The 14,732-nt window shown below is 41.3% G+C and overlaps 1 protein-coding gene across 2 annotated transcripts in view; it reads right to left on the reverse strand.

Annotated features, from left to right (window-relative positions):
- Nucleotides 1–1,211: 1,211 nt before the first annotated feature.
- LGI2 (leucine rich repeat LGI family member 2) overlaps nucleotides 1,212–14,732 on the reverse strand; it is a 42,630-nt gene continuing 29,109 nt past the window's right edge. For both annotated transcript variants that reach the window (XM_061584416.1, XM_061584415.1), the window contains one exon: nucleotides 1,212–6,580. In XM_061584416.1, coding sequence (XP_061440400.1) covers nucleotides 5,763–6,580 — 818 coding nt within the window. In that variant the 3' untranslated portion in view covers nucleotides 1,212–5,762. The remainder of the gene's footprint in view (nucleotides 6,581–14,732) is intronic.

Below are 14,732 nucleotides of genomic sequence, written 5' to 3' on the forward strand. Positions count from 1 at the left end.
CACAGTGCTGAAGCGGAAGGAGCTGAATCACCTTAGACAGCTCCTTGAAAGTTCAAACTAAACCCAGAGCAGATTCCACTGCCCCACTGACACGGAGCCACCAGACATCACTGGGTGCAAGGCAGAATAAGTTAGTTGTTCCCAAATTCCACTAGAATTAATGGGTTTTCTGTGGTTGGTTCACTATACACCATGTGTTGATTTTAAAGGGATTTAAGCATCTCACATTGTTTGGGTTACATGCATAGTCATTATTGAAACTGGATTCAGTGGGGGTTGTTTGGGGGTGTTCCTCTATATTATTGTTATCATATTTTAATTGCATTTTAATGTTATCATTATCACTTACTACTTCTCTGAAGCGGCTGGTGATTTTGAGTCACAAAGCCAGTTGTGTGTTCTAGTAATACTTATTCTAACTTTGACAGAAAATATGTAAATATGTTTGAAAGGAACACACTGACCCACTAGGTACAACATGGCCAGAATTTAGTGGGAACAAAGGCTGCAATCCTACCTCCACTTACCTGGGAGCAAGCCCCATTGAAATCAATGAGGCTTGTTTCTGAGTAGACATATAGGATTATGATGGTTCAAAAAGACCCAAGTTAATCACAACTATGTCCCATTCCATTGTTTTCAATGGGCCTCGGTGGCAACTAACCTATTCTGGATTGTGCCCAATCCAGCAACAAAGATTACACACATGGAAACACCTTTTCATGCATATAATCAATGTAGATGCACAGCTGGAAGATGATAATGATGACAATCCAATCAATCAAGATTTATTAGTCAACGGATTACAATAGATTATGATGATAATAACAATAGCAGTTGTACAGCACTTTTGAGTGTACAAAGTGCTTCATATACGTTATCTTGAATTGTTGCAGCAGTCCTGTAGGTTGTGACTATTACATGAATCAGTATCTTGTTGCTGGGCACTGATGAACTGGAAATATCTCCTGATACATTTCCTGGTGCACAAGTATGCTTGGGTACTTGATTTCACTAACTTTTGATGTGAAGTGATCTAATTGGCATCTCTCGGATTAGCATATGGATCACTTTTCCAAATTTTACAATACAATTCTTAGATGAAAAAATGTACCAAAATGCATTAAAATGTGTATTTTAGATAAAATACATCTAGAAATGCATACATTGAGATAATATATAAATATGTATTTAAATATGACTGTGTGAATTTCTTTTTAACAATTCAGAGGTTAATGCAGAAATGAGATGGAACAGATTTATGAATTAACACATGCAAAACTGACACGCACTGGAAATAAACTGATCCATCTATCCTGAATCTGGGCCACGGTTGACATGCAAAATTAGTTTGCTGCAACTAGAACTGGATCAGGGCCAATGCATTTTCATCTTGTAGAAGCTTGCCTAGACTGCTTGCACACTGGGAAGTAAGCCTGATTAAATCTACAGAGCCTACTTCTCAAGCATGATTAGGACTGTGGTGTCAAATACCTTTATGAAAGATATTTACTGAGAATTCTTGGCTTTAAAATGTATCCATTCATATATTTATAATGATGTGTGTTCAATACTTTGGGAGTGTACTAATAGAAGAGATGCACCTGGCTGTCTGCCATGTGCCTGTTATACCTTGCTGCATGGGACTCATTCAAGAAACCAAGAGAGACTTATTAAAAAACAGCCAACTACAGAAGATTTGGTCTTCCTCAGTGAAGGACTCAGCTATACATGGTGATAAGAATATACAGGAATCAACTGAAATTGAGAACGCCCAATACATAATGAAATGATGCTTGCAATCTCCAGTAGAGTTAGGAACATAGGAAGCTGTTTTTAGTGGGAGAGTAAAGCCAGTGTGGTAAAGTGATCTGAGTGGTCATTTAGGAGTGGGGAAACCTTGGTTCAAATGCTCACTCAGCCTCAAAGTTCACTGCATGACTTGGGCCAGTCACTAGCTTTCCGTCTAATCTCCTCACAGTTATTGTGAGAATGGGGGGAGAGAATATGCATAGTCCTGAGCTTATTATGAAATAATAAAAATTAATTATCTGCTACTGAAATACATAGATCTTAACTTCAGCCGGATTGTATCCTAAATCATAGCTCTTGCAAGTTAGGTTTTTTTTCTAATGTGTTTTGGAAAATACAGAAACAAAACTTAGGCTTACTTAATGCTAGCATATCATGACCTATTTCTTCACATACCACATATAACATAGAAGTCAAGAACCATACTTGTAGCTGGCCACCTGTACTCCCTTTTCATGAACAGGAAAACTGGGGTCAACCAGGACTACAGCGAAATAGCCTTGTTGACTTGGGTGTGTGTGTCTTAATATGATTTTGTGGGGTACTGCAGAAAACAGTTAATTTGTGATGGAGTAACACAGAGGGTAGGAAAGGCATCAGATACAATCCAGAAGTAATGAGGTGCACTTACAGCCCATGGAAATAAAACAGAAGAATGATTTGCTTGGTTCTCTTTGATTCCAGAGAGCTAGTGTGGCATAGTGGTTTGTGTGTTGGGCTACGACCTGGGAGACCAGGGTTCGAACCCCCACACTGGGGTGACCTCACTGGGTGACCTTGGGCCAGTAACTGCCTCTCAGCCTCAGAGGAAGGCAATGGTAAACCCCCTCTGAATACCGCTTACCATAAAAACCCTATTCATAGGGTCACCGTAAGTCGGGATCGACTTGAAGGCAGTCCATTTCCATTTCTTTGATTCCAGTGGGATATAGGCATGCTTAATATTCTCTGGATTCCAGAGGGGTCACTGTGTTTCAGCAAAAGCAATGAAGAACTTTATGGCACCTTAAAGATGGCTAGGATTATGTCAGCATAAGCTTTCATGTGGCTCCTTTTGATAAAAGTGTACTTTCGTCTTCACCAACTCACGTCCCAATAAATCTGCTGGTCTTTAAGATGGCACAAGATTCTTTGCTGTTTTCTCCAGATGTTGGCTAAAATATTTATTGCTGTAACATACCAGATATTGCTAAAGCCAAACCCTGAAAGTGGTTTCTGAAACATAGACCTTTATGATGAGGAAAAGGGAAACTTAAATTGTCTGGGCCACAGCTATTTTTTATTACTATGTTTCTTGGTCTTGAGCATTGCTATGTAGGATGGCTTTGCTTTATAACCTGAGTGGAAGAAGAGACTCCTGTTTGTTTGAGTTTCCCAGCTAGCCATGACAAAGCCTCCACCCACTCTAGGTCCACTCTGCTTATGATTAATGAAGGCCACAACCTGCATTCTGTCATCTATAACATTTCTTTTTAAAGGCTGCTGAACAAAGTTTGATTCTCGATTATGGAGTCATGTATGGGAGCTGCTTTATTTTAGCATCTTCAGCTAGATTGCCTGGAGTGACCTACTGCTAACATTTTCAGTGCTTCATTTAAAACCTATGTGAACAGCATTGCTTCACTGGCTTGACTCAAATGGAATGAGTGAAAGAGGATTTAGCTCACATGGTGCAGAAATGCTATGTAAAACACAATGTTCAGAAGAAGAGTGGTGGGACATCTGAAGAGTCTGGTTAATTTAAAAGCTGTTTTTGAACACAGCAGTTTACAGTCCTTTGTAACGCAAATAGAACCACAATCCAATTTTAGAAAAAATCTGTGTTAAGGAAAGATCATGATTTGGTTTCCTACATACATACAGATCCCTGATACTTTGCAGGGGTTGTCAGCAAGGCTGTTCATTAGTTAAGATTACCAAGTTTCTAACCCAGGGTCACACTTTTACCACTGTATCTCCTAACTGTTTCCTCCTGAGTCTCATTGTCATCATACTGTCCCCTCAATTGTGGGGCAAAATTGAAGCCTGACTTACTTTGGCAGGTGACAGAGGATGATGATGAGCAATGGGACCCAACACTGCATACTAATTGCTAAAGGTAATTTGATCTCTGCCATCGTTATCACTGCTGCTTTTTGGTTTTGGAAAACAGGCAAGGTTGTGCCAAAAACTCAAGCATAGCAAACTCTGCACAGACAAGCATAACAAAAACTGACTCATTGTCTTTAGAAGGGAAGCAAATTTCTTGAAAATTGGGCTCTCTTTCTGATTGAGAAGTATGAAGACATTTCTATGTTTATTTTGGTAATGGATTATATTGAATTAGCTTACATTTGTAAGCCTTCTAGGGAGACTGGAGGGGTTAATGTTATTGTTGTCACTATTATTTTTAACACAACAGTCCCTTTCTGTTTATAAGTGGCGTATTTTTTCCAGAGGGGGAAAAATAAATAAAATTGTAAGCTAAAAACCAATAGGACTCTGTTCCCCCCCCCCCATCACCATCATCTGGAAACCACTGAATGTCACTATAGCTTTGCATTTCATTGTTTTAAAACTGGAAACTAAATGCAAGCAAAGCCCTTTTACAATAAATCTAGGAATGTCTAGTACCTGGAAACTGAGCTGATTGTTGCACGCAATCTTCATATATGTGGCACAGTTGCCTAATCAAGTAACCTACATTTTAACAAAAAGACCATTCCGATTGTGTGAGCTGTGCATGGGAGATTCTTTTAAGCATGCAGTGAATAATATGGATAAACAAACTAAAAACACAAATTGACCCATAGCATAGGAAGTACCATAACACAAGTTCTAGTGGCCGTATCTTGGGATGCCATCTCAAAATGAAGCAGCAAATGAAAGGAATAAGGCAGAATTAACAGGACATGATCCCGCCAAAGATGAGCGCTAACTCCCAGTTCTTTCAATGGGAGAATTAAGCAGAAGTGTAGTACTCTCCCACTGAAATCATTGGGAACTTTGACAAATTTAACTTTGGCTGGAGTCAGGCCCAGGTGTGGGAGCAGCCAATGGGGAAAAAAACATGGGAATAGGAAAACTATGGGTGTGATGGCATCACATCACTTGCTTCTTTTACTAAATATTATTGGGAGATATGGATTGACAGCAGCTTTATGCCTCCCATAACATCTAGTTAGGCCATAAATACTACTATATTAGCACAGGTGGGCTGGATTAGTTCTGAGTCTGATGAACTACTGAATGCAGAACTGCTGTGAGCTAGCCACCTGGGGGCAATATTTAGGGAACGGATCGCATGTCTACAGCTTCTTCCTCACCTAATGCATAAACTGTACATTCAAAAGAAACTTCCTCTTTCACTACATCAGAATTTATCAATGCCCCCAAGAGGGTCCTCCCATAATAGCTGTTCCAGAGGGCCAACCAGCAGAGCTGCTTCTTTTTCCTGCTGTCATCCCTGACTAGCATGAAGCAAAGACAACAGATGAGGCTTTTCTATCTGGATGCTATTTGTTACAAATCACAAACAAGCATGTGGAGTTGTTCTTTCACTATGAATTCTGAAAAGATCAGCTCAAAGGAGGGTTGGCACACTGGAGCTTTTCTCTTTGTTTCTGCACGATGCCTGTCCTGCTTCTTCTGGTTTCCCACCTCCGTCTTCAAGTCTGCATCAGTATTTGAGATGTGTTAGAATTAATTCTAATGCAATGCACACTTTTTTCTGAGTAATTATAGACTTTAAAGTGTCTTTACCAATGGTAAAATGGGCATGGCATGCATTTCACCAAGTTAATGCGATCCCTGATTAAATATGCACTTCTATAAAGTTCAGAAAACTCCTGACTAATGCCACAGGCACATCCTACCTTCAGGAAATGAGTCATCTGTCCTTTCCATTTGTTTTTAAGTGAAAATGTCATTGTACACGAGTTTCTCCCTCCCACCTCCCTCGTACCGCTCCTTCATAAACTCAAGTCAACAATTATGTGTTCAAATATTTGTGTGTGGCCTTTAAAACTGGAAGCAAAGAAGAAATCTCTTCTATCTGTGGACACAGCTGTGAACGAGCGAGGGGCTTGTACGTAGATTTCCTTGAATATTTTAAAGAGCTGCTTCTCATGATCCCACTGGAATATTTGCGAAAAGGTGTAGTCACTTCCGAGGGCTAGGTAGTGATTATTCTTGAAGGAGAAAGGCTGAAGGGTCATGGCTCCCCGAGAAGGCAGAGCCTGGATCTCCTCAAACTGTTTGCTATTCCACTTCATTACTCTGGAGTCACCTATAAATCTTGTAAGTGAGAGGTAGAGGTTGCCCTGTATTTGAAAGCTTTTCACCGCCAACACATCTTCCATGTTAGGTATCTCACTGTGTGGGAGAAACTTTCTGGAATTTTTGTTCCATTGAAGGATAATGGGAATCTGTGAACGGCTTGACAGGATCAGATGAGATTTTCCATCTATATCAACAAACTCAGCATCTGTGTCCCTGAACCATTCATGCAAGGACTGGTAAGAGTAAAATCCTTTGTTGTTCCATTTATAAATTGTTGTCAAACCAGCTTTTGAGCTATCTGCAATGACAAAGAATGTTTCACTCTCTATCTGAAAGAGCTCTATGTCATTCGGCTTTGAAATGCGGGAAACTTCTATGTCCTGGAATTTGACAAACTTTGTCCAGCTTTCCTCATACTTATAAATGTGTGAGCCACCAAAAAGTTGAGCCACCACTACGAAAATCTGATCATCAATCAAGATAGCTTTGCATCCCACTATGGACTGACCTGTTGGCTCAAACAGAATAGCAATGTTAGCAAAGTGCAATTAAACCTTTTAAACAAGATACTGACCAGTTTGTCATTGTTTTGAATGTTCCCTAGACTGAGATTAGACCAAGACAATCAAAACAATTATGAAGAGACAATGTTTCCATTGAGAAGATGTTATAAAGCTTGCCGCTGAAGGTCTGAAATGCATCAGTGTCACTGTTAAAGAAAACTGCATGGAGTATATTGTTGGTAGGGCTAAAAACGTAAATCAATTTAATTGATAGATCAACTCAAAGTTAAGCTTAGTTGTAGGCACTCAAAACTGGCCAATCTGCTGCTCTAGTCAGCAATATCTAAATCTGGACCAGGGATGGGTCCTCACATGTTTCATTTATTTCAAAACATTTATAAACCGTTTAACATTTTAAAAATCTCCAAGTAGTGTACAACATACACAATATCATTAAGACAAAATACAACATACAACCAGTAAAACAGGAGTATAAACACATATAAAAAGTAAAAATAAGAATTCAGGGAATTCAAACAAACAAAAACAGAGTCTGATCTTATGGGTGGAGGAAAGCCTGGGCAAAAAGATATGTTTTTACACTGTTGTTGGACTATGTTAAAAAAAACAATGCACACGTCCTCCCTCAACAACTACAACTCCCATAATCTCTTATCATCTGTCAAGCTGTCTGAGGTTGATGGGAGCTGGAGTTTAACAACATCTGGAGGGCCACAGGTTTCCCATCCCTGACCTAGACAGTCAAGGTTCTCTGAACCTTCTCTGGCTTGAGGTGAAAGCCAGACCTTGAAACGTAGGAAGGAAAAATTTCCAGGCAAAGACAAGAGACCAGGCTTCTAGTAATTATAGGCAAATAGAACAATACACTTTCCTATAGAGCAAGAATGGAATACCTGTGGCCCTCCAGAAGCTGTTAGACTCCATCATTCCAAGCCAACATGGCCAATTGTCAGGGATACTGGGAATTGTAGCTCAACAAAAACTGAAGGGCCACAGGTTCCTCATCTCTGCTGTGGAGAGCTCTGTAGCCGGAGCACACACTGTCTATGGTAGTTCACCAAGCTAAACCCAACCCTGTGCTTCTTGGAGTTCCAAACAAGGAAAGACAGAAGTCAACCCTGGCAGTAATATTATAGACCCCATCAAGCACTCTTGATAGCACTCTTCAAGTACATGAAAGGTTGTCACATACAGGAGGGATGGGATCTCTTCTCGATCGTCCCGGAGTGCAGGACACGGAATAATGGGTTCAAGTTGCAGGAAGCCAGATTTCGACTGGACATCAGGAAAAACTACCTGTTAGAGCCATACGACAATGGAACCAATTACCTAGAGAGGTAGTGGGCTCTCCGACACTGGAGGCATTCAAGAGGCAGCTGGACAGCCATCTGTCAGGAATGCTTTGATTTGGATTCCTGCGTTGAGCAGGGGGTTGGACTCGATGGCCTTATAGGCCCCTTCCAACTCTACTATTCTATGATTCTAAGTAGGTTTCTGTGTTGCCATTGTAACTTCTAAAAGCAAAGCAGTACACAAGGTGTAGTATTGCTTGCTGGTCTGAGAAGAGAATCCCTCAAATCCAGCAATAGCAATTAATGACATCAGAGCTGAGAATCCAGCCAGCAACTGCAGCTCCTGCAGGGATGATGCCAATTTGAATTGAAGATATCGGAATGATATAGGAAACCTTATACCAAGCCAGCCCATCTAGTCTACCAGTGTCCACTCTGACTGGCAGTTGTTCCTCAAGGTCCTAAGCTGAGGTCTTTCACATCACCTGCTATCCAGACGCAAATCAAATACTCTATCAGTGAGCTATGTCCCCCTCCTGTTTTAAGCCCTTGCAGATAACTATAGCTGGTCCTTCTAGTAAAGCCCGGTGTCTCTAAGTATCCAAAAAATCAGTCTTGGAAACATCCCTTGGAGAGCCTAAGGACATGCATGATAAGACCTGGTACAGAGCTACTAAGCAAAAACCCTGCTTCAGTTACAGGTTTTAACATCAGCTTCGTAACCTGTCAGCCTTAACAACCTTGTGCTTCTGCTGTTGATCAATGAGGATGCCCCTTCTACCCTTTGAAAGGATCAGCAAAACTTAAATTAACTTGTTTTGACCATAAAAAAGTCCTAGTTTAAAGCCATACAGCAACCAATATCCTGTTCCAAGCTGAGGAGAGCATCATCTTTCTACACCAACTTTGTCTTAGAAAAACACCATCAATTGACTAACTTGAACCAAGCAGAGCAAAGAATAAAACATGTTGTTTTGTGCTTGTCTGTCAAGGGCAGTAGGTAGCAAAGTGAAAGGTCAGCATGATGCTAAGCTATTCTTCCTTGAGAATTACCAAACAGGCAGCGCTGAACAATTCCTTGGCTGCAATCCTACACACCTGTAAGTAACTCCCAGTGAACTCAACAAGTCTTCCTTCTGAGTAGACATGCATAGGACTGCAGTGTCAGCCTTTTAAAACTCTTTGCCAGCCCCCCCCCATCTTGAGTGGTGGGTGGGCTCAAAACATAGGTCTTCTGGGAGACAGCCAGCGTGGGAAAGAGAGCTGCAGCATCTCAGCATGCTGCCTTCAGCACCATGCCCTTTAATGGAGATCTCTGGCAAGGAAGAGGCTTTCCCCTCTTGGCTCTTCTGGTGCTCTGCAGCCTAGAAACAGCCAGGAGGAAGATAATTGCCATAAAGATGAGGATGCCCTTTCTTGGCTCAGGATATGGGAGCCTGGTGAGAAAAAGATCTTTTTCTGTTACAGGAGGATGGGTTGTCTGAAGTGCCTCGTGGTTATTGTGCCTTTTCTTTTGGGGGCTAGAAGTGGGATCCAGTGAGGGGTTGTGTATCTCATCTGGCAAAAATGTGCCTTTCAGTTGGTCATCTTGGTTGTGTTTGAGCATAGTGATGTAGCACGCTTCATTAGAGACTTTTGCTAAGAGTAGTTTAATTTTGTCACTTTTGTCTTTTCCTTTTTTACTGCTTATTTGATACAGAGGATCTGTCTTATTGCTCTCTTAATATGATCAGCTCAGTAAATTGCTTAATGTGGGTATAATGCTGATATTATTGGTGCTGGATATTGCTGGCATATTGGTATGTCTGGGGCTTATTGTAATTGTTGAAATGTAAATGTTATCTTGCAGTATGTTATGTTTATTTGTTACTTGTTACTTTTGTTCTTAATTAGTCTACTCTGTGAATTTTGAGCACAATGTTTGGAGGTTGTCACATGCAGTATATAAGTAAATGGACTAAAACTACAGGTCTACTTGTGCCCAACCAAATTTTCTGGCCTTGCACCATCCCAAGCCCGTTGCAACTGGTTATGGTAATTTCCTGTCCTCTACTTCATGTTAGCAGATTTGGCCTAACACATAACACAGTAACTACTGAATGTAGCTCACTGAGTCTGCTCTTTGCTCTGCCTCTGTGTATTCCTGACTCTGTAACAATTCTTCTCAGTTTCTTGTTCCTGCTATCTGCTTTGCACTTTCCTTACCTGCCTATAGGGACAGACTGCAGCTCATATCTGACGTGTAATGTTGCCTCGCTCCTTTGGTCAGATGCCTTGGCCTGTCTGGCTCCCTGAAAAAAGCCCTGCAGAGATCCAGATGCTTCTTCTCTCTGCCATCTTGACAATGCCCCACCCTTACAAGGGAATAAGGAGCCCACTCTTCCAGGGTATGGCTGTGTCCCATATTACCCCTCCTGCAGTGTCGCCCAAAAGCAGGGGTGGGGAACCTCAGACTCAGGGGCGAAGTGCAGCTGGGATTTTCCCTAGACCACACCCCTTACTAGCCCTGCTTCATCCTTCGCTGAGTACTTTGGCTGAGCTGAAATGTGTCCTTGAACACTGATAATGTTTCTTATATCCTTGGACAAAAGATGAAGAGCATGTGCGTGAACCTCTGGCCTTTGTGTGGCTGGAATGTAGCCTACTCTACCATACGCATCTATTGCTCCATCTCCTTTTGCCTCTAGCCCCACCCACCACTGGCATGAAGCTACTGGAAAGTTGGCCATGAATGAATGCAGCCTTGGATTAGAGATGGGGCAGAAATTTGATTTGGTTCACATTTAAAGCCAAATTTATCAAATTTGCACTTTGTGAAACAATTTGAGAACTTAAATACAGCCATCCTTCACAATCCACACTTGTCTGAATTTTGCAATTCTCTTCTCCAACCAATGTTTACAAAAATGAATATATTAGGGGAAATATGCATAAATATGAGTATACTAGTGAAAGTATAATACAACCATGCATTATATTAGGAGAATTTGCTTGCAAAAAATGGGTAATTAATCAAAACTGTATACAAAAAATGTGTTTATTAGGAGTTCACAATAAAATGCTAAATAATTTTCATGAGGATTTTTAAAATAAAATGTTGCAAATTGCAGCAGAAATGTGGAGAACTGAATTTCAGATTGGAAAAATGAGAGAAGTGAAGTGACAGATCATTCCATCCCTACTCTCCACCCATGAATGAGAGGCAGACTCATTCCTTATTTCCTGGTCTGAAAAAGCTTCCTCACCTCTGCCTTAAAGCCTAGTTAAGACACAAAGAATGGATCAGAGTGACTTCCCTACTTTAGTTCAGAGTCTAGACCTTCTGCCAGAGGTGTTCCCATGAGCATGGGAAATGACACTGAATAGCAACAGATTCTAGTATGCTAATGGGCCTGTTTATCATAATCAGACCTAATCCAGCTAAATAAGCATTATACTATCATTTATTAGCTAACAACTTAGTAACATGAAACAGTGTTTTGGCCTGTTATGTGCAAAGAGGTAATAAAATTGGGAAAGGAAGGGAACAAGTTGAAGGAAACAGTACAACCATGTTTTTAGGTGAAAATGGGAGAAGGCAGGAAGAGATTGACCATTTGGATTGACCATTGCAGACCCCAACACTTCCAAAATTGCTTGCCTAACTAGAAGACTCTTGTAAGGTGGGGAAAATAAATAATATTATTATAAAGGATTATTGTTCTTTTCTTTCAAACAGATGCAGTGTTCAATTAGAATCTCATACATAAAAGTCAGTTCCTTGATTTTGTCTTTTTGTCAAATATTAGAGAGTCAACTTAGATGAGATGCTGGAGATTAATTTGTGGGTTTCCAGTCTAAAAATGTAAGCTGCTGCTGTAGCAGGATTCAGTGGGTCAATTAGGTAACTTTTCTGACTCTCGACTTAGTGGTGTTACCTGAGTGGGGGCTTTAGAAGGTAATGTGTATTACTGCACGTGCCTTAAATGTGAAGCACATAATGGACATCCAACAATAAGCTACATCATTCCCCCACCTACATTCATTTGGCAACCAAAGAAATAAAGAAGCAAGACCCTGAGCATGCATGTTTCACATTTCAAACTCACTATAAAGGCAATATCATGACTACAAGCCTATAGTCAAAGATGCATTTTTGAATGTGCTTAAATTTTTGTTTCAAAAACTGGTGATCAGCTATCTAACCATTTTGCATTTATAGGTGTACTGCCCCTGACAATAAAGGCTGTATTAGGTCATCCTAACAAACCTGCATACTGAGGATTTCTTAATAGTTAAGTCTTTGTTAAGTAATCTGGAATAGTCACTCTTAAGGAAAATGAGAAAAAGTAAACTGGTCCCAAATTCTTTACATGAATCCATCAGAAATTGACCAGTGGCCCAATGCTCTACCATGTGCCCGTCCCCACTCTTCATCATGCTTTGGGCTTTTGCTTCTGCAGCCAACCTTGGCCAGCCCCCCAATAGGGATGGAAAGATCAGTCAGTTTCAGTTTCTCATTCTGCCAATTTTAACTTCAGTTCTCCACATTTCTGCAGCAACTTGTGGATTTTTTTAATCCTCATGAAGATTCTCCAGCATTTTAGTGAGAATTTCTTCTAAGAAATACATTTTGTAGGCACTTTTGACTAATGTACACACTGATATGATTTCTCACCATATAATGAATTTTGCATGTTATTTTCACTTATATATTCATTTCTACACACACTTTCACCTAATATATGCATTTTTGCAAACATTGGTTGGCAAACTGCATCACAACATTCAAATAAATGCGAATTTTGAACGATGGCTGTGTTTTGGTTCTCATATTGTTTCATGTACTGCACATTTGATGGATTCGGCTTGAAATGCAAACTGAATTGAAATTCTCACCCATCCCTCCGACCCGCCCACCCAGAAATTTCTCTCTCTCTTTTAGTACAAAGCTCTTTTGATTTGTGACGAAGTATTTATTGGAGAATTTATCACAAACATAATCCAGAATCAGATGGGCAACATTTGACTGACCATAAGACTGAGAGAGCCATCCAACTTGAGTTTACACCTGGCTGGATGGAGCTCGATGTGGTGGACTCCTGGCTGAACTGGCAGAAGCCCCCCAGTGTCCACTGGGAATGGCCAGCCCAGTAGATGGAGAGCTGGTAGAAGCCGGCGGTAACCCCCAAAATGGGACATTCTGGGGGCATGGCGGAGGAGAAGCCACAGGGGGTCTTATGCAGCATCTAAGTCCCCCTCAGAGTGCTCCACGGGTCCCAATCCTCACAGGAATTCCTCCCACAAGAAGGTCGGCGGAGGAAAACAATTGAACTGCGGATCAATGGAGTCAATGGTAGTGCTATTCATGGGAGCCAGCCCTTCCCTTCCACCTCCTGCATGCAGTTCCTGACAGAGCCTGCATTCAGCCGGCCAGTAGCTCCCAAACGTGGAATGTATGCTGTGGAGCTTTCTGCCAGCCTCCCCCTCCGCCAGCTTCCTATCATTTGGATTGCTCTGTGAGCCACTATCTTTAAACAGAGAGACTCCAAAATGCTGGTGGTTGCTCCCTTCACTCACTCAACTGCTTCTCCTTTGCTTTGGGACAAGGTAGCTGCTCTTGCCAGACTCCTCCTCCTTTTTCTGCTGCTTTCTAGTAGCACCGGCTCATCTTCTCTGTCCCCATGATCTGGAAGGAAGGGAGATGGTGGCAACAACAATTTTGTTGCTGCTGCTCCTTCATCTCCTCACAAGTCCTCCTCCTGTAGGTGTGAATGAAGGGTTTGCATGAGGGAACCTGATGATGATTTCCTTGGAGGCCAAAAATCACCTGGCTCAAACCTGCAGGAGGAGGACTCAAGACAAGTAGAGATGAGATGAGGCAAGGAATCCTCGGCTGATTTGGGCAGGAGCAAACAACTATATTATGGCTGTAACAAGAGCTCTCTTTGTCTCTCTGCGGCTGCCCTGACACCACTCCTAATGTTGCCACACAGAATGTTGCCTGGCCAGTCTGACAGGTCTCCTCTCCTTTTAACACTGCTGAATGGGGCCCCTGGATTTCTGCCCCTAAATCTACCCTGATGGCACTATTGGGGGGGGGGGGCTGAATTATGGAGCAGTGGGTGAGGGTTTTAATTAGTTTCCCAGCACTATTTCCCCAATATCAATGCCCTCTCAAAGCTGCTAAGGGGATTTAGGGCGCTTCCAGAATACCTTGAGCATTTGTCCTGATTAGATGATGTTAGCTATTCACTGAGCGTTCATTCTGATCTATTTGTGAGGAGCTTAGATGATGTTGCATCGCAAGTGTTATCCTGCACTTTCCAATGCATTTTCCCATCACTTTTCTTATCACAAAAAGTATGACATTTTGGGCAAGCAGGTTTGTTGCCAAATCAACCATAATTGTGCAACCTGAATAGCATCAGTCTGGAAGAGCCCCTGTATTGAGAAAATAGTACAGAGACAGTTAGCACCCCCTTCCTTGCTTCTGTGGTTTGAATCCAATTCCTTCAACTGTTGTGAGTTTTCTTTTTTTTTAGTAAGAATGAGAAGACTTGATAATAGATCTCCAACATATCATCTAGTTTGGCCTGTGCTCAATTCCATATTTAAGAATCAAGTCTACTTGTAACGGAATAGTTCTGCTTTACATTCCATCTCATGGTCAAGCTAGAGCGTGGCATCTTGTGGCCCTCTCTGGTCTCTGCAATATTTGAACTCCTATTTTATCCATCATAATGATAACCATTTTGCTAGTGACCTAAAATTTGAATTTGAAATTAGTGACTTAGCATATGCTAATTTTTATTTGCCCAGTGGATCCAACTGAAATTCAGCAGAGATCAGTAGAAGACACTCT

Source organism: Rhineura floridana, chromosome 9, assembly GCF_030035675.1.
Source record: "Rhineura floridana isolate rRhiFlo1 chromosome 9, rRhiFlo1.hap2, whole genome shotgun sequence".
NCBI classification, from domain to species: Eukaryota; Metazoa; Chordata; class Lepidosauria; order Squamata; family Rhineuridae; genus Rhineura; species Rhineura floridana.